This window comes from Elephas maximus, chromosome 9 (genome assembly GCF_024166365.1).
Source record: "Elephas maximus indicus isolate mEleMax1 chromosome 9, mEleMax1 primary haplotype, whole genome shotgun sequence".
NCBI classification, from domain to species: domain Eukaryota; kingdom Metazoa; phylum Chordata; class Mammalia; order Proboscidea; family Elephantidae; genus Elephas; species Elephas maximus.
The window spans coordinates 79,161,172-79,180,448 of record NC_064827.1 but is presented as its reverse complement, the minus strand read 5'-3'; the positions used below and the strand labels follow the sequence as shown (position 1 = coordinate 79,180,448).

General features: G+C 49.1%; 1 protein-coding gene across 4 annotated transcripts in view; it reads right to left on the bottom strand.

The window, feature by feature from the left end:
* Positions 1-13: 13 nt before the first annotated feature.
* Positions 14-19,277, bottom strand: part of SLC25A25 (solute carrier family 25 member 25) — a 31,515-nt gene continuing 12,251 nt past the window's right edge. Inside the window, exons 1-11 of one of the 4 annotated variants that reach the window (XM_049895983.1) lie at positions 16,138-16,232; positions 14,601-14,825; positions 7,821-7,947; positions 7,646-7,733; positions 6,593-6,704; positions 5,135-5,293; positions 3,765-3,917; positions 3,321-3,428; positions 3,044-3,211; positions 2,306-2,456; positions 14-2,191 (exon numbers count right to left, since the gene is read on the bottom strand). In XM_049895983.1, the coding sequence (XP_049751940.1) occupies positions 2,007-2,191; positions 2,306-2,456; positions 3,044-3,211; positions 3,321-3,428; positions 3,765-3,917; positions 5,135-5,293; positions 6,593-6,704; positions 7,646-7,710 (1,101 nt within the window). In that variant the 5' untranslated portion in view covers positions 7,711-7,733; positions 7,821-7,947; positions 14,601-14,825; positions 16,138-16,232 and the 3' untranslated portion in view covers positions 14-2,006. Of the gene's footprint in view, positions 2,192-2,305; positions 2,457-3,043; positions 3,212-3,320; positions 3,429-3,764; positions 3,918-5,134; positions 5,294-6,592; positions 6,705-7,645; positions 7,734-7,820; positions 7,948-10,525; positions 12,226-14,600; positions 14,826-16,137; positions 16,233-16,741; positions 18,259-19,277 lie in introns of those variants that run through there. The other 3 variants (XM_049895979.1, XM_049895982.1, XM_049895978.1) reach the window with 3 other exon arrangements.

Sequence of the window (19,277 nt, the reverse complement as noted above, 5' to 3'; positions counted from 1 at the left end):
TCCATTGTCAGCTTTGAAATGACTTTATTAGAAGGCTGTTTTAAATGACAACTTCCAATTCTTTCTTAATTTGCTCTTTGAGAAATTCCAGTTATAACTAATATATTTATATATAACAATAATTTTTGCATTGATCTTTGCATCCTATCTAAATTTTCCTCATTAGGCCATTCAGATGGAATGGAAGTGCAACTGTTCTGGTGGAAGGAAGTACAACTCTTCAGTTGCCAGTTGACCGGCATTACCAAGCGGGGCAGCAGAGGGCAGGGAGGGATGATGGTGGAGCCGGTCACCCTCCCTTCTAGCACCCACCCATTCACCACAAACCCACAGCGAGAGGCACCTCATTGCCTTTTGATTCAAAAAGGGTGAAATAATAAAATCCTTTCAGTCCAGGAAATAACTTGGACTTCCATTTTCTACATCCTTGGGACTTCTCTCCCAACCTTCCCAGCCCTAGTCAAATACGCCTTCAGGATCTCAGATCCTGAGGTTTCCTGTGCGCATTCCTTCCAGGACACACATAACAGGAAGCTCCCAAACAGCACAGGCCCAGCTCTGCCTGCCAAAGGACAAGCCTCCCCACCCTTCTGTCCTTCCTTCTCCACCTCCAGTTCCAAGAGGAATTTCTTTGGACAGACATGACATAACCATGGGCAGCGGGCAGGGTGGCTCCCGTGGCCCCTCTGTCCTTTCCCTTCTCAAACCCCACCACATGGTGTTGAGAAGGTACAATCAACCATGAACATAAATATGAATACAAAAAGAACTTGAAAATGACAGGCTATTAATTAAACACATCTATAAAAATAGTTAGGACATAACTCTGTTCAAATAAATACAAAATAAATAGGCTCCGAGCAGTGTGACACGTTGCATCAGTGGAATGTGAGGCTGGTCCCACTTTGCCCAAGTTGGGATTGGACATAAATCCCCTGGGGCATCAGAAACAGACTTTAATGCATCAGCAGAACTCTGTCTACTCCCTTCGTCTTCTCTCTGGAAGCAAAAAACTTGCACATTTGTCCAGCTTATCTTGCTGAACAAAACCCTTTTCCCAACAATACATAATTAAGGCCTTTACCACCTTTTCCTTCTCACCAGGGGATGAAGACATGGGGCAGATATGCCTTCCCCCTGAAACACTGGCCCCCATTGCCCTCATGCCACAGAGCAGGGACAGTGAGCTTGGTTCTGAGCTGGTACCCGTCCTGGCAGAGGCTGGGGCCAGCTCAGGGCATCATGAGACCCCAAGCAGGGAGCAGAGCTTCTGGGTTCCAGGCCCTGGCACCAGCCTTCCAGGAAGCCATGCACCAAAACGGCAGGTAGCAAAGAGGTAGGACTTGGCCTGCCCACCTCTGCATGTACACGACACCTGGGGCCCATCTGCTATGAGCTCAGATGAGGGTGAGCACAAAAGCTAGACTCTTCCCCCTTCCCTGCACGACCATGTCAGCGACACAGAGGTTGGGGAAGTAAGGTTTGTGAAGTCAGGTGAAATCCCTTTCACCACAGGATTATGGGAGAGAAACAAGGAGAGGGCGGGGGTGGGCGGGTAGCCCTCCTCCTACTAAAACAGCAGAGAGGAAGGAAGCAAATGGGCATGGGGAATGCGCTCAGCAGGCCAGAGGGCAAAGGGCCTGCACTGATGGTCTGGATGCTAGGGCGACATGGAAGAACTAATCCGGTCTCCAAGCTCTGCTATTTGGCAGGCACTGAAGGAAACGTCCCTGTCTCTATGCGTAAGAGCCTGGATCCTGCTGACCCCTGGACCCTGAGGAATACCCAAGGGTCTCCCCTGGAATCAACATGAGGATCGGCTGGGGTCAGCAGGGCAAACCCAGCGGGCATGCCAGCTCCCCCTCCCCTGCGGGTACATCCCAGGGTTTCACAGCTTGGCTTCAGTCAGCTTAGTGTTGGCACATTCACAGAATGAGATGGCTACACATCCTGGGGCTGCAGGCCCAGGATCAGCGAGTCTGCAGGGAGGGCCGCCCTCCGTCCCGTCACCGTGACTGCACACCCAGGGTGATCTTCAGGTTCTCGTATACCACGTAGCTGATGCTCACGGCAGGGATCACCTTCATGAAGTTGGGGGCTAGCCCTCGGTACAGACCAAAGGCCCCTTCGGTCCGCAGGATCTGTTTGAAGAGGCTGCTCATGGTCACCTCCGGCGCACCCTCAATGGAAGCTGCAATGAGAGATGCCACCCACCCATCAGGTGCCTTTCCTCAGCACCTCCCTAGATCCCAGCCTGCTCCCTGGTGAGATGGGCCCCTGGGGACTGGCCCAGGACCAGCCTTACCTTGTGCCTGCATCCGGGTCCTGACCAGGGCCAGTGGGTAACTGGCCAGCTGTCCACAAGTGCTGGACATGGTACCGCAGGCTAGGAGCACAAACACGCCAGGGTCTGCACTGTTTACTGCGTAGCGCTGCAGCCAGGCATTCTTAAGTGTCTGGAAGAGGGAAGGAGGGGTAAGCTATGGCACTGGTGACCCCCAGGGAGTGTGTAAGGCAGTGGGTGGCTGCAGGGGAGTTACTGGGCCCGCACAGGAGGCCACTACGTGGGCCCATGGGATCCGGGGTCCCTGTCGCCTTACTCATTCGGCCTGCCTACCCTTTGCCTTTGCTGTCAGTGGGGAGTCTTGGACAGGCCAGGAAGTGGGCATGAGTTAGAGGGAGCACCTCCTTCCCCACTGACATAAAGCCTGACTTCTGTGGTCTAGAGTCTGCTCAGGGGCCCAGTGAGCCTTGAAGGCCATTGTGTTCTGGAGATCTGCTACTGGGTTGTGGGGGTCGGGGAGGCAGGGCTCAGGGAGCTAGGCTGGGGCTGCAGGGGGCAGGCAGTGTGACAAGCACCCTCCTGCCAGATCCTTGCAGTAAACAGACAAATCTATAAGGAGACCCAGTCTTTGGTGGTGTTACTTGTACTGTCCATCCCCAGTGCCTAAGCAGAGAGGAGACAGGACTATTTGGAGCTAATGGGTGGGGGCTTGGGTGGCAGTGGGCTCTGAAGGTCTTCAGCTTGCTCAAGGGGACTCACCTCATAGACAGCTAGGTCTATCCCGGCATAGGGGATGATCCCCAGCATGTTGGGGACGTAGCCTTTGTAGAAGGCAGCTATCCCCTCTTTGGCCAGGATCTTCCTTGCACAGTCCAGCATGCCCGAGTACTGGCCTGTCTTCCGCAGGGCCATCCGGGTCTTCAGAACCTGCAGAACCAGAGAGGAGGACGGGAAGCATGAGCACGGCCCACTCCTCACCCCCAGCCTCTGCTCCCACAGGCACTGTCCCAGGCCCAGGACCTCGGTGGCCCCTCACCTCCATGGGGTAGATGCTGCTCTGAGCAATGGCACCTGCCAAGGACCCTGCCACAAGCCTCTCATGAATCCTCAGAGTCTCCTGGTCACTACCGACAAGACGCTTGATCTAGAAGAGGTAACAAACCAACAAACTGATGCATCCAGGGACCACAGCCTCTGCTCCCACGCAGCCTTTTCGAGCCAGGCACGTGGAAAGCTGGGAAGGACCTTATCTGTGACCTGGCGTCTCTGGAACATTTTATGCTACCCAGAAATGGAAAGAGTTGGCCCCAAGTGGAACTGGTGGCAGAGTGGAGTCAGAACCAGACTTCCCACCTCCCACATCCCCTGGGTACAGTGACTTGCTCCCAGCTTCTGGGAATCAGCAGAGTGGGGACTTTGTCCAGGGGACACTCAGTCCACAGCAGACAATGGGGATTCTTCTGGGGAGCCCGGTCCTCACCTGCTCATATGCCATGAATTTGATAGCCGACTCAGGGGCAATTTTGAGGACGTTGATGCCGTTGCCCCGCCAGAGCGACCTGACCCCTCCCTCTCGAATCATCTGGGTAAATCCTCCAATGATGCACATGTTGTTGGTGCGGGAGGCATGGACCTGAGGGGGAAGCAAGGCTCTCAGCATCCGGCACGGCAGCTCTTAACCCCCACCGATCGCGGGCATCCAGAAGGCTCTGCCCTCTCGGCATTCTGAAGACCAACTCAGATTGTGAGACTCAAACAAGACTAACGTGGGTTCAACTAGTTTTTACCACACCTCACGGCGTGCTAGCATTGTGCCAAACACCTCAAGGACTGCTTCAAAAAAAAAAAAAAAAAATCGAGCTTTCTATTATGGAAGAGTATATACAAAAGTAGAGAGAATTCTCTAAGGAGCCTGGAGAATTATCCAACCATGGCCACTCTAAATCCCCTGCTGCTGCACTCCTGCTCAATTACTTTAAAGCAAGTCCCAGGCATTGTAGCATCTTGCCCGAGGATTACTTTTAATCTCTACAACATTCCTGGGAATTCTGTTTAAAAAACAAAACTGATTAGGCAATGTTTTTAAGTCCCTTAATTCCAGAGAGGAATGGAAGTCTCGAAGGTGATGCGACTTGTCGAAAATTACACAGCTGGGAAGTCAGGGAGCTGGGCTAGGAACACAGGTCTGCCTCCGTTGCTTTAATGCAATATGGGGAGTTCACATCCAGCCATCAACAGACTTCAGAGCAAGGGAGGCCCAGGAGGGTAAACGCGGAAGGGGTAAAAATGACGCCTTGCCCAAGAAAGCTCCTGACACACAGAGCGCTAGAACAGAGGGGTGAGGGAGTGACTGGCCACTGCTCAGAGAGACATCAAAGTCCAACAGACCGTCCTCAGGTAGGTCTATTTCACAATTCTGCCTCTGACATCTGCCTGGCTTATCTCTGCCCTGTGGACATGGAATTGAGTACCCAGCCAAGGTAACGGGGCTGTTCCAACTGGAATCTGGGTCAGGTGAGGACCTACGCACACCTGACCCACCATGTAGAGCCCTATGAGATGTGCTTAAGGAAAGAGGTTCCTGCCCTATCCCAGTTCTCACTGGATTCATCTGTCCTAAGGTTCCGTAACCTGATGCCCGGCTTAAGTGCCTCAGATAAAATTAGATCAGCATATGCAAAAGGTCACCTGAGTCTGGATCTAATGTTACCCTTTTCCAAGCAATAATTCCAGTCTAATTTATTAGGTGAGAAAAGTAGGGGCCCAAAGCAGGGCAGCAACCAAGGGAGGGGGAAATCAACCAACCAACCAAACCCAAGGATATGGTCTGGGGCCCATCTCCCTGCTTACCTGCATGAGCACCTTGAGTCTGTCCAGGGGAGCAGTGCAGGTTCTGGATACAGCCCCCGCCCCGCCTCCTGCCACAAGGTGTCTCCACCACATGCCCGTCTGCCTTTCCTCCACTGTGAACTCATCGGGGACCGTCAGGTTCTCACCCACATCAAAGATCTGTGACAAAGACCAACAAAGGTAAAACCATCTGACTTGGGAGCAGACCCCTGATACTTTCAGGAAAGCTCTGGCAGGCTGACTGGATCCATATCCTTCTACCCTGTGTCTCAGGGACCAGTCAGATGGTGAGAATGCCAAGCTTCTGGGTAGGAGCTGACTGAGGCCCCTCCCCTTCACTGTGTAAAGATGGGCCAAGCTCTTTTCTATCTGTGGCCTTCAAGAGGCCCAGGTACAGAATCTGAGAGCAGGGTGATATTACCTATAGTTACAAAACCACCTGACAGCCTTTCAAATCGCACCAGGGAGTCCCTGCAGGAACAGCTTAGAGAGGTATTTCGGCTGAGGATCGGTGGCTGTGCTGAAGGGATCAAGTCGGGGGGAAAAGTCCTCTGAAACCTGATGTGTAACCGGATCATACTGGCAGAATGTTATGCAAGTCCTAAGCAAACGGGCCAGGGCTGCGGTGCCTGTGTAACACTCTCCCTTCTGGGCGGCCTCCTGACTAGTCCGCTGCCTCCTCTGGCCCCAGGGCTGCCATCCAGAGCCAAGGGCCAGCTCCTACCCCTGGAAAAGGCCACTGAATTTCACCCAACAAAGATGCCAGGTGTCCCGAGGATGAGGTCTTGGCCCAAGCACTGCAGAGACAGATGAGGACGAGCCCTCTGGCCTCGCCTCCCAGAACTGGTAGCCCAGGGTGGATGAGACAGACACACAGCTGACTGTAAATCGAGGAGGGATCAAGGACCAGCAGAGAGGGACGGGCCAGGACAATGGAAGAGGTTCCTAGGCACGGAGGTCAATGTGGCCATAGGTCTGTATTCTGAACATGGAATGACAGCTCTGACATGGGGTGAAAGTGCAGTATGGGTGTCACTGCGAGGATGTATTCTTTTGCCAGATAAATGACAACAAAAAATGGGTTAGTGGGGGGAGAAACCTAATGCTCTACGTATCTGTCACTGCAGAGTGTCTGTTCCTGTTCCAAGTCCTGGTCCCCAGGAGGAAGGCTCACACTGGCTTGGGGAGGGACAAGAAGTGTCACTGGGGAGGGGTATTTGAAATGGACCTGGGAGAACAGGTAGCACGTGGGGACGAGAGGGCATTCTTGGCAAAGGGAACCTTGGGGGTGGGGAATGCTCTGGCAGTTCAAGTTGGCCAGCGTGTGGGAAACAGAGGGTGTGGAGGGAGCAATGGATGGCTCTACAGGGCTGGCAGAGGGGACTGCTGCTGGCTGAAGGGACCCTGCGAACAGATGATGGGGAAACTGCAATTAGGCACTACGAGTAGGGGCCTCACCGTGGAATGTTTCCAGTACAGGATGATCTCGGGGATGTTTTCAACAGGGTGCAGAAGGTGGTAGTCTCTCCACTCGTTCCAGTCAATGGTCATCGTGCCATTTTTATCCATGCTGCAAGACAAATGCACAGCCACCCATGTCAACATGCCAGGGTGCCCTTGGCCAACACCCCCATTTGTCAGCTACATTTCCCATCTCCAGGCAAGCCAAGGAGGCAGTGCCCCTCCTGCCCCGATGAGAGAAGGCCAGGTGGCTCCACTCCCCACTTTGCACAAAAATGGTAAGATGATGGCCCACAGGAACCCCATTTTGGTCAGGAGGGAGGCAGTTGCCAGGGTGACACGAATACTTACTAGGTGACAGGGCCCCAGAAATGGCCCGTTCGTATTCTGACAGACAGACAAAGAAGGATGCAGAGGAGAGAGGAAAAACAACACAAATAAGTGCTTGGAGCAGATGTTAGTGAGGCAAGCACACACCCAAAGACACCAGGTACAGCACAGCATGGGGACACACTCCCTCCACGGTGACCTGACCCCGGGGAGCCGAACAAGGGGCACTAGGGCCTCAGGATGTGGGAAAGGCTTAGTTGGGAGAGAAACTACCTCTTAGGGCTATTCCATACGATTCCCAGGCACAATAGCTCTATAACCCCAAAGGGCCCAGCTCACCTGGGGCACTTAAGCCAGGCATCAGGGCAACACACTGGATTACGGCGTTAAAACAAAGTTACCAGCTTTATGGAAGAAATTCACTTTAAATCGAGTGCCATAAGGTGAGCCCCCTTGGTCTCCTTTCACCTACTTGAAATCCCCCCAACTAGTTTCTTCTCTTCATGGGTCACTGGAGAATGGGCACAATGCCAGGTGAGTTGTGAGTCTTCAAATGAGAGCTGAGCTACAGGTCTGGGGAGGGGTTACTTATTCATCCTTGCAATGAGAAGGCAAAGTTCAGAGAAACAAGGTTGACACAATGAATGGCACCAAGAGTTAGTCCAGGAATCTTTTCATCACACTTTTGTTAAACCAAATAGGGGCTGGCTAAACACTCACCTCTTGAGAATTTTTTCTGCCTGCTGCTCAGATATCTTGACGCCCAGGTCCCGCAGAGACTGCATGATTTCCTGAGCGTCGATGCGTCCTGCAACAACAAAGGCAGGGAGTGAGAAGCAGGTCACACCAAGTCCCAAGACCGAGTTAGCTGGTGGCTCTGGAAGGCAATGCTTACCATCATTCTTTTTGTCCAAACTCTTAAACACCAGCCTCAGTTTCTTCTCATGATCTTGGAGATAATGGACAAACTCTTCAAAGTCTAGCTGCCCATCAAGGTCCTTATCTCCAGCTTGTACAATTTTCTATAAAACAAAAGTAAGGTTCTGTCCTTTAGCTCATGCACCAGCCTTTCCTTGTCCCTCGTACGTCCCTGTCCCAAGGAAACAACAGTGCCAAGCCATGAACAGAGGTGGCCTCGATAACACAAGATGCTTCTTCTGCTCTGATCCCGAAGCTACCAGGGCATCTACCCACATCCCAGAGCCACCACTTACATCTTTAAGTGCTGGCCAGAATGCAAAGCAAGAGCCTACCTGGCTTCCCTCACAAGCATAGAGAAAGAGGAAGACCCTGGGAGGAGCCCTCAGACAAAAGCCAACACTGGAGGACTTGGCGCCTTCTCAGGACAAGTGTCCTGAAGACCAGCTTGGTGCTCAGCCAGGGTCAGCTGCCTGGCCCCTCCACAGAGCTGTCCCTGGCAACAGGCCTCAACCTTACATGTTCCTGCTCAAATGTGGGAGGACAGCAGAACTCCAGATTCTATCAGGAACTCTGCAGCTTACTCTTTTTATCCTTAAAAGTGGCATTCGCCCACAGGAAATCTAGTGGCCAGAGTGAAGGTATAGGGCAGAGCTGACCCCTGCCAACGCCTGCTTGGCAGAAACTCTCCCAGGGAGAAGGTATGTGAGCCAGGGAAACTATCCCTGGGCATGTGCTTGATGGCACTGCCAGTCCTGAATCTTAGGGATGTGGGTGATATAACCAACATCAGCTCTCTCAACCCAGCTCTTAAAAGCAGGGTACCTCTCTTTAGTAATAGCTCAGTGACCTTTAAGAGGCCCTGTTCTTTGGTCTCCTGGGAGGTGAGCTTTGCTCAGCAGCTGCAACCCGTTTTGGATGCTCAGCAACTGGAATTTCTCTACAAAAGAGTGAACATCTACTGAGCACTTACCATGGGCCACAGGCCATGCTAAATGCTTTCCCTTTAAGAAAGCAGTGAACCCTCTCAAACAGCTCTGGGAGGTACTATCACTCCCCTCCCTTTATGCAGAACAGAAGCCCAGAGAGGTTAAGTAATTTATCCAAGGTCACACAGCTAATGAAGTGGTGGGTGGAATTTGAGGTGGGCCTGTCAAAACCCAAAGCTGCCTCTCTAGCCATTCTGCTACCATCCTAAAAGGTCAGTTACAAGAACATGGGGGTCATAAGCAAATTAATTCAACCCAGCAACAACCTGAATCATGCCAAAACTAGAACTGAGAATCACCTAAGGAAAATGGGTATAGTCTTCTTTTGTCCCTGATACTCTCAGAGAGAAACACATTCATTATCCACAAACCAATATGGGTTTCAAAGTCTTTCCAGCCAGTTGAGGCCTGGAAATTGATGGACCATTGGCTAGCTCACACTCTCAAATGATTACAACCATGGTTTCTCTCAGGCCATGTGCTCTTTGTGACTGCTCAGCTACTAGATATGCTGAGAAGAGGGAGGCCTGGACAGATACCTTGTGACTGCCCATGACCAAAAAAAAAAAAAGCACACTGCACGGGGTATGGCTGGATAGCTGGGCAGACGCCGGTACATATTTTACCTGCTATCTGGAGTTATATTAACTTCCTGAAGACACTTGTGCTCTCAGCCAAGAGTGATACAAACTGTCACTCCAGATTTATGGCAGGAGCAGAAATAGAACCTACATTCCATTTGGGGAGGAGACGAGGTTATACATGAAGCTCTTTGGTCTCTGGGCTGCTCTGCCACCGAGACAAACCGTGGACTTTATTGTGGGTGGGTGCTCTGAGGTAACAACCCAACAAGGTGCTCAGTGAAGCTCATTTCAGGATATTCTCCAAGTCCTTGCTTCTACCTCAAAATCACTGGGCCTACTTTCTGTCTCCTCCTGGGAAGTGCAGGTCACTATTCCCTGCCGTGTCTGACCCCCACTGCCATCATGAGCATGGGGGAAAGCACGGGACTGATTAACAAAGCGGCAGCAGGTGATCTCCATAGAGTCTATGTGGGTCAGTTTCCCCATCTTTAAAATGATAAGGATCCCTCCTGCCTCCCTGCTCTAAACAGATGTCCAAGAGATGTGTTTAGAATGTGGGAAGGCTCCCCTCACCTCTGCGTGTCATTTCGTTTCACCCTGGGTACAGCATTGTCAGTTCCAGCCCTCACAGGGGCACCATCATCTCTACTCTACAGTCCCAGCTCCTGGGCCTCCAAACAGGAGCCTGTCTGCTCTTCCCTTCACATGCTCTCCTGTCTCCTGCCCCACCAAGCTCAGAACCTGGCAGCAGCTGGAATGCCCCCACCCCGAGGTCCCTTCCCAGCCTGTGTGCTTCTCAGCAAACTCCCCCAGCAAGGGAATTCCTTTGGGAGATTCTTCTATCTCCCACAAGTGCCTCCTCCCCTATAATGCCAGCCTTCCGTGCAGTCACATGAAAGCCAGTCATTCCCGTGACACAGAGCTTCCTCTGGCAGTAGCCACTGGATAGCCGCAGGGAAAATACTCCCACATTTCAGACATTCTTTCCTCTGGGGGGGACTATTTCATGCATGCATTCATTTCCTCTAATACCATTCATGCATTCACTCAATAAACATCGATTTGGTACCAGGTGGTCTTCACTTCGTGACACAGTCACCAGTACAGACCTGTTTCCACTGGCGATAGGTGGAAAACTCCTGGGAGGGGATAAAGGCACTGAGTTTGAAGATGGACTTCAGCTCGGCAGGAAGTCCCTTGGATTCGAAGTACTGGAACTCGGTCTGGGCCTCCCCAGTGAGTGGCACATACAGGCACAGGCAGAGCATGTTGGTGGGGAAGCGAGGTGCTCGGCCGCCACCAGGGAGCAAGTTCTGCCAGCGTGAAGAACAAGAAATGCCGCCTGTGCCGGGGAAACTTGCACGAGATATGCTGGGGCTCAGCTATCATTGGGTGCCTAAGCCCTGCCCTTTTATTTGATTGAAAAAAAAAAAAAAAAATCCACCCACTGTAGGTCCTTGCCTACCGCCAATGAGAACAGACCCGACTAGAAGGGCAGCAGCATATTGCTCAAGTGGTGTGTAAAGACCAGGACTGACGTCACCCGCTCCTGCAGTTAACTCTTCAGAGACACTCTGCCCTGCCTAGATATCATGTCCAAACAAACCTTTCCCCTCCTACTGCCAACCAATCCCTCCAAATTAACAAATAGCTGGCTGCTTATTTTCTGCACAAGGTCCCCAAACGCGTCACACAACACAATGGTTTTCTTCCCTAGTAAATCATTCTCAACAGAGAAAATATGCAGCTACAGACAGAATCATTGCCTGCTGAAGACATACCAGTTTGGCTGTGAGGGCAGGAGTCTGAGGGGGTGCCAGAGTGCCGAGTGCCTAGCCTCCTGGAGAGTGGACCCCTCCGTGGGCTCTTTCATCCTGCAGGGAGCACTGTCCCCGAGCTGGCTGAGCCTAGGACTACCTTGGCCACACAGTCTTCCAGGCACAGTTCCAGAGATGCCTCCAGCCCCACACAGCTCACACATTTCCAGTCCCTGAAAATCTTTCCTGGCTTCTCTGCAATCTGAGTACCTCACAACCAACCTATTCTACTGAAGGACTCACCGAGAGATTGCAGGGCCTGATGTGACGAGGGTAGGAAGAGGACATCGTAGAGTCTAAAGGTCTTTGTGCCGAGAAACTCCTCAGAAACACCAATCTGGGGTCAGCCAGGGCTTCACACAATAAACCCAAACCAAACAAGTTGATTCCAACTCATGGTGACCCCATGTGAACCTCACACAAGACCCTCAGATTTAGTCTTCAAGGCCCATTTTCACTCAGAACACTTGAACATGCAGTGTTCTTGAAGCTTTTTGATCTAGAGCTATGCTGTTCAATATTAAATGAAATTAAAATTCAGATCCTTAGTCACACTGGTCACATTTCAAGTGCTCAATGGCCACATGCAGTCACTGAACATTCGATCACTACAGAAGGTTCTATTGGACACTGCTCTAAAACATCCCTTTAGGTGAGGATGAGAGAAAATCTCAGGTCCTCTATGCTCAAATGAATGAAAATTCAAGATTTTGTCATGATTTGAGGATGACGCTCTCCAGCCCAGCCTGCATTCTCCACCTCGTTCCTTCCCCACAGAAAGCATCGCAGAACCTAGGCTGCGGAAGAAGAGGCCACGTCACCAAGATGAGAAAGGAATCAGCCTCACTCTTGCTTTTGTACAGCGTTCTCACTTCCTAATATAGCCTAAATTTTCTCAATACCAGGATGGAAAAATGGATGGGTATAATTTTGGGATCAACAAATTTAAAAGTATTTTCTTAATTTACTAAAAGGCTTTTCGTTAGGAACACAAAGAGGATTTTAAAATAAAATGTTGATATTTATGTACATTAGGAAACAGATTATAACAAATTATACGGTATTTGGGTCTTCTAAAAGAGATGTGATGAGTTAGTAAGAACAGGCCTTGGACTACAGTAGGGGCTATAGTCCTGTGAAGTGTCCAGTGGTCAGCTCTGGATATTCTAGGCCGATTCCTGTCCAGCCTGGACTTAAGTCCATGGCACTCAGCTGTCTCTTAAGCTGCCCAATCCAGAACGTTCTGCCTTTGAGCTATTTCTATACACATCTTATCTCTACTATTAAAGTCCCTGAAGGCGGAGGGCTATGGTCTCAAACCTTGTCTATAATAGCCCCTTGCCTTAATCATGGAAGGTACTGAATAAGCAGCTTTTGAATAAGTAAACAGAGCTCAGTTGGTCTTTAAGAGCCCAAGGAAGAAACATGTGGCCACTCTTCACGAAGACCTCAGACTTGTCACAAGTCATCAGATACTCTATTCAACTCAGCAAGATATTTTATTATTTTAAAAGTTCACATTTATAAATAAAATAACTGAATTTTAGATTCTAAAACATTGGTCTTCCTTTGCTAAATTACTCATGTTTGTTTCCAAAGCTAAAATGTTACACTGATCTGTTGAAGTATCTAGTTTTAGTGATGGCTGCAGCCATTCCAATATAAATGGCAAAAACTTTGAATGAATAAATAACTTATTTAACTAAAACCAAAAAACCAAACCCAGTGCCATTGAGTTGATTCCGACTCATAGTGACCCTACAGACAGAGTAGAACTGCCCCATAGAGTTTCCAAGGAGTGCCTGGCAGATTCGAACTGCTGACCCTTTGGTTAGCAGCCATAGCACTCAACCAGAGTTTCCCTTATTCAACTAAAGATGTTTATTTTCCAGTAAAGTATATTTTCAAATAATTTTGGTAAATATAATTGTACCATTCAGTTTTAATTATGTATTTACAAAACATATCTGAGATTTGAAAATGATACCAAGTAAAAAGGAAACCTATATTCTGTACTGTAAGGAAAAGTTATTTAAGCATTATCAAAAGATAGTAGTTTGTTTTTTAGAAAAGTAGACCGAAATCTCCCAGATTAGAACAAAGCTCACTACTCCACACAGACCAATGGAGTCATAAGCCAAAAGCCAAACCTGTTGCTGTCGAGTAGATTCCAACTCATAGTGACCCCACAGGACAGAGAAGAACTGCCCCATAGGATTTCCAAGGAGTGCCTGGTGGATTCAAACTGCCAACGTTTTGGTTAGCAGCCGAGCTCTTAAACACTTTTTCACCAAGGATCCAATGGTATTACAGGGTCAGGAAATGCTCTCTGAAACGTTCGGTGTGTACCTGCCAAGACGTTACTTTACAATAACATTAACTGAATCCCAACACTAGTTTTAAAAAAGGATTCTAACTTGCACGCTGTATCCAAGGCAAATGCTCTGTACCTGTGGAACTGCACACTTGGGGTCTACAGGGGCTTTCACCATCATGCCCTTAATCTCTGAGATGAGCAAACAGGCCTGGAGAGATGACCTTGATTTACCCAAAGCCTGTCAGCACAGGGCTGAGCCGCGGGCCCAGGGCAAGGCTCTTGTTACAACATCCACTTGCATCAGCACCAAGGACCTACACTCCCCCAAAGAGATTTTAGAATTCAGTTCCCAAAGAATGGCTAGATACCTGATACTGAGAATTACACCAAGCAATCAATACTTCATACCGGAAGGGAGCACGTATGTGTGTGTGGGAAAGGTGCAACCTGAGCTAGTTTAGCCTTAGCTAAAAAACAAACACCCGTATTCACGTTACAGCTTCTGAACCTGTATAAGAGAAATACAATAAGACGACAAAAGCAGAGCTCATGTTCCACGCCTGACGTTTCACACCAGCTTGCGCCTCTCCAAATCCTGGCGTAATGTACCGAATCTCTCCCCCTCTTTTTCCTTATTCCAGTTTTATGACCCAGATCTACTTCTGTGTCCTCTCCTCTGATGTCTATACCTATTTGGAAATGACAACTCCAGATCCCTTAGAACATAGTGGTTTCGGGGTTTCATTTAATCTCTAAGGCACCAGTTCCTCTCATGGGCATCTTCTCAGCCTCGAATCTGCTAAAGCCACCACATAAGCTCTCCTTGTTCTACCACTGTTACATGCCAAAAAACAGGTGTTTCCTGTAAATGCCAGAACAGCATGAGTAAGAAGCGAGCAGGTATAGTGCCTTTGGGAGTGTAGCATTAGGTCATAAAGCATTTCCCCCCTCCTCTGCAATGACTCAGACCCAGCCAGAAATGTTAATAAGTGTAGGAGCCTCGCCAGCATTCGGCTGCTCAAGCCCCACCCACTTATCAGGCTTGTGAACCTCATTCGCTGTTGTGGCCGCTGTGTCATTTGATGATCAGGTTGCCATGACAGCCCAGTGGAGCCGGTTTCCAACGAAACCTGCCTACACTTGGCAATTAGACACACAATGAGCAAAATTCTCTGAGCTTCTGAGAAGACAGCCCCTCAGGATTTGAAAGCTTGAATGCCGCTGACGGCACCTCCCACTCCAGAGTAATGGCTTTCTTCTCCAACTGCAGATTAACTGTAAGACAAAGATAAAGGGAAAGACTGGAACAGTTCCTAGAATAAAGCTCACAGGAACCTGACTCACTAGCAGACATATTTAAACAGAGGAAGTGAGAGCAAAGCAAAGTAGTGTTTCTGGGAAACTGAGAAGCCTGAGAACCACAGTGAGCTTCTCTGTGACGTTTTCATGATATTCTAGACACCTCTTCTTGAGAGAAATGGCAAGGCCCGGCCAGGTCAGCCAGTGATCACAAACCCCAAACACCCTCAGAGAGCATGCACTGGACAGACAATGAGCATGCACCCCTCACACACGCTCCTACGAACCAATTCCCAGTGTTACCTGCTTTTAAAGAGCTCACACTGCCCCTGATATGCCTTCTTTCTGGCTTCAAACCAACCTTCCCTGCCTGGGTGGTTAAAAACCTAAGTGGAAATAAGCAGTATACCCCCACTGATTCGACTCCCTCTTAAGGAGCAGAGCCAGGGGAAGGTGTGAGTCTCAGGTTCAGTCCCCTTGTCACCCCCAGCTTCTTGTGTTGAGAACAGAAAATCCTAATGTGAGGCAACCCTTGGGAGCCAGAGCTGGCCAGAGGTGTCAGGATGAGTCTGGGAAGTGGAACAGTTAATTATTAAAGTCAAAAGTAGGTGATTTTAAAAGGCGGCCAGTCAGACAAGGCCACAAGGCAAGCAGATCTGTAGATAAAGGTTCCACAACCATTTCCGATCTTGTCTAAAACAATCAAAAGGTTGACACCCCTCTAGTAGCATGTTAAAAATGCACACCTCAGGCCTCATGTGGGCTCTGCAAGACCCTTGACAACTGGGAGGAGCCATCACAGACTAAGGATTCTTCTCAATGCTAGGACTGCGAAAGTTGTTGCATCAAGAGTCTCCTCCCTCCCCCACTAGGGACAGAAACATGAAAGTTTATTTTTTAAATGTAGTAATTCAATTCCACAGACATTTCTGGGTATCTCCCATGTGCCAGAGACATGGCAGAATCTCTTTCCCTTGCCAGTTGATTTTCATCCTGAGATGGGAGAAGAGATTCACAATCACCAAAGCTCAGGAGGTGAACAAGGTCACTCCCGCTGCAGGGAGAGAAAGCTCAGCCAAACAGCAATCTCACTTCTGATCTGGGAGAGCCAACTAATCACACTAAAAACCGCTTTCTTAAGGGAAAGTGAGGCAGTCCAGGGCAAAGTTCCAGACAGATCTGGAGTCAAAGCTCAGCTCCACCCCTCAACTACTTTACCTTGGGCAAATTACTTTAACCTTTCGCACCTCAGTTTCCTCATCTACAAAATGGGAGTACCACCACTTACCTTGGGTTTTGTGAGGATTAGATGAGAAAACCCGTGCGCAGGGATGGATGGAGGCCCCGGTGCTCAGCACAGGCTGTGACTGCAGTGGCTGTAGTTGTTCTGAGAGGGGCAACAGCCCATGCACTCTTATCTGATCCAGCTCCACCCCTCCCCTCCCGCCCTCCCAGATCTCAAAGATAAGGCTGGTCCTCCACAGGCCCCAGGCAAGGGGAATCTGACCTTCAGGACTCACAGGGGCTTTCCTTTCCCAGCTCCAAGCAACTGAGTTCAACTTTCAAAGCACTGTATTGCCATCGTAGCTTGGTCCTCCCTGCACTTTAAAGTTTGTCCCGTACTTTCAAATGGCTTCCTGGGGCCAAAGTAGCAAGTACTAAGGCAAACCTTCTATTCAACATTCCTTCCCTCACTGGCCACACTGGGGTGGTCATAACAGGATAAAAAAGCTTTACAGTAACCACAGAAAGAGATTTGGACTTCTCCCCTACACCCAATACCAAAGTGATTTATTTAAAAATCCTCCCTTCCTCCCCACATCCCAGCTTTTCCAGGAAAACAATCCCAGACCAGCCCCCCAACTAGGAGGTTCTCTTGAGGGTGCCATTACCTTAGGAAACTGCTCTGCAGGTCCGACCACCAGCAAAATGGTGGATCTCTTGTCCATGGCCTCAGCCCTTCCACTTTGTTTCCCCAAAAAGCTCGACACCTGGTCTCCCTGAGCAGGAGCTTGGGTGCCTCTGACTTCATTATCTGTCCCCTCTCTGGAGACTTGGCACCCAGCCCTAGGGAAAAAGCTAGACAGAAAGTGCCACAGCGTCTGCAACATCATGACTCCCTCCAAATGCCGCCGGTGGTGACTGTTCACTTTGGAGGAAGGATGTGACCACAGTACCAAGGATCTCTAGCTGTTTGGAAGGCTAGCCTGGGGAGTTCTAAGGCTGGAAACTCTGCATGCAATGGCTGTTGCCTGCTCTTTCCAATGTGCTAACACTGCTGTCGTGCCTAGCCTGAGAAGCAGCTCCCTCTATGAGCCTTGCTGGGAAGCTGGCAACAAGGAGACAGCAGCTGCAGCTTCGTCAATAAAAACTCACTTCTGCAGGTGGATGATGATCAAATGTTTGGCTTAAAAAAAAAAATGGAAAAAGCAATAGCCAAACAGACCTCTCCGGAGGCAGCAGCAACTTCGAGCTCCCAATTATTCAGCTGTCCTCGCTCAACTAATGATCATCACCCAGGCCGAGGACCCAAGCATCCAGGCTGCATTCTCACTGCAGCAGGGCCCGGCCAATCACCTCTGCCGACACTACCGTGTTCATTATTCCAACCGGCAGCATCCCTCCAATCACAGGCGCACACAGTCGGATGGTTTCCTGCAGGCAGCTGGCGATTCTGCAGGGAGGTGCAGATCTCGACCTCCAGATGAGGCTCCCACCTCCCGGAATCCACTCCGGGGCTGGCTCCTCAGCTGGGGCCCGACCTCCTACTTTCTACTTGGGCAGCTTCCGGGATGCCATTCACCATCGAGATGAAGAAGATCAAGAGTCCTTGGCAACACTGGGAAGACATCTACCAACACCTTTCCTTGTTCCATTATCCAGTTTTCTCCTAACATGTGTAACATAATGCACACTCTATCATAGCTCTCTTTTCCTGTCTCTCCCTCTTGACTGTGAGCTTCTCAGTGGCTGGGACCAAGTCAATCCTTTCTATCTCTAGTACCTAGACCCAGGCACGGGTTAAGTCTGTAGACTTATTGAGTAAAATGATTGTGAATAAAAAGGAATTAATCTTCGGTCGTCTGTTTCTTAATTCACTTGCAGACAAATGTAGTGACTAGCTACCGTCAGAACACACATCCCCCACAAAAGGGACCCTTTGATACAGTTTTCATAACCATTATTTCAAAAACACTAGCATGAAAAAAGTTATGCTGGGGAGGGTGTGGGGAAACTATACACTCTCATAGATTGCTGCAAGAGTGTAAAATCAGTAGGACCTCTCTGGAGAGCAATTTGGTTACAGCTATCAAAGTTTTAAAAGCACAAACCCTTTGACACAGCAATCCCACTTTTAGGAAATTATCTTGTAGATATATTCGTGCATGTGAGAAATGACATTAATACAAGGATGTTCTCTGCAGCCTTGCTTATAATAGCACAAGTTTGGAAATAACCTAAAGTTCTTTAAAAGAGGAAGGAGTATATAAATTGTGGTACACTCACACAAAGGAACTCTACCCAGCTATTACACACAGTTATAAAATAACCTCAAAATATCTTGTTAAATGAAACAAAGGCAAGTGCAGAAGGGAGAGGATAGTATGTTGCAGTGTATTTCTAAGCTTATCTACATGGAGATTATCTCTAGGAAGGATACACCAAAACTAAAGAGAAGGCTTGTTGCAGGGATAAAAGGGTTAATTCATCAAGAGGACTTACAATCCTAAATGTTTTTGCCCCTAATTACAAAGGTTCAAAATATGTGAAGCAAAAACCAAGAGAACTGCAAGGAGAAACAGACAGATCCCACAATTATAATCAGAGATTTTAACACACTTCTCTCCATAATTAATGGAACAAGTAGACAAAAAATCTGCAAGGATATTGAAGACTTGAACAATACTATCAACTAACTTGACCTAATAGACATTTAAAAGCACTCCACCCAACAACAGAGTATTCTTTTCAAGTGCACACAGAACATATTCTGGCCTATAAAGTAAGTTTCAAATTTAAAAGGATTCAACTTATACAAAGCATGTTCTTTGACTTCAATGGAAACCAATAAAAAAGCTATAAAACGTGTGGAAAATCTCCAAATATTTGCAAACTAAATAACACAATTCTAAATAATCTACAGTCAAAGAAGAAATCAAAAGTGAAATTAGACTCATAAGACCAGCCTTAATGGTCAGACTGAGACTAGAAGGACCCCACTGGTCATGGCCCCCAGACCTTCTGTTGGCCCAGGACAGGAGCCATTCCCAAAGCCAACTCTTCAGACATGGATTGGACTGGACAATGGGTTGGAGAGGGATGCTGAGGAGGAGTGAGCTTCTTGGATCAGGGGGACACTTGAGACTCTGTTGGCATCTCCTGCCTGGAGGGGAGATGAGAGGGTGGAGGGGGATAGAAGCTGGCGAA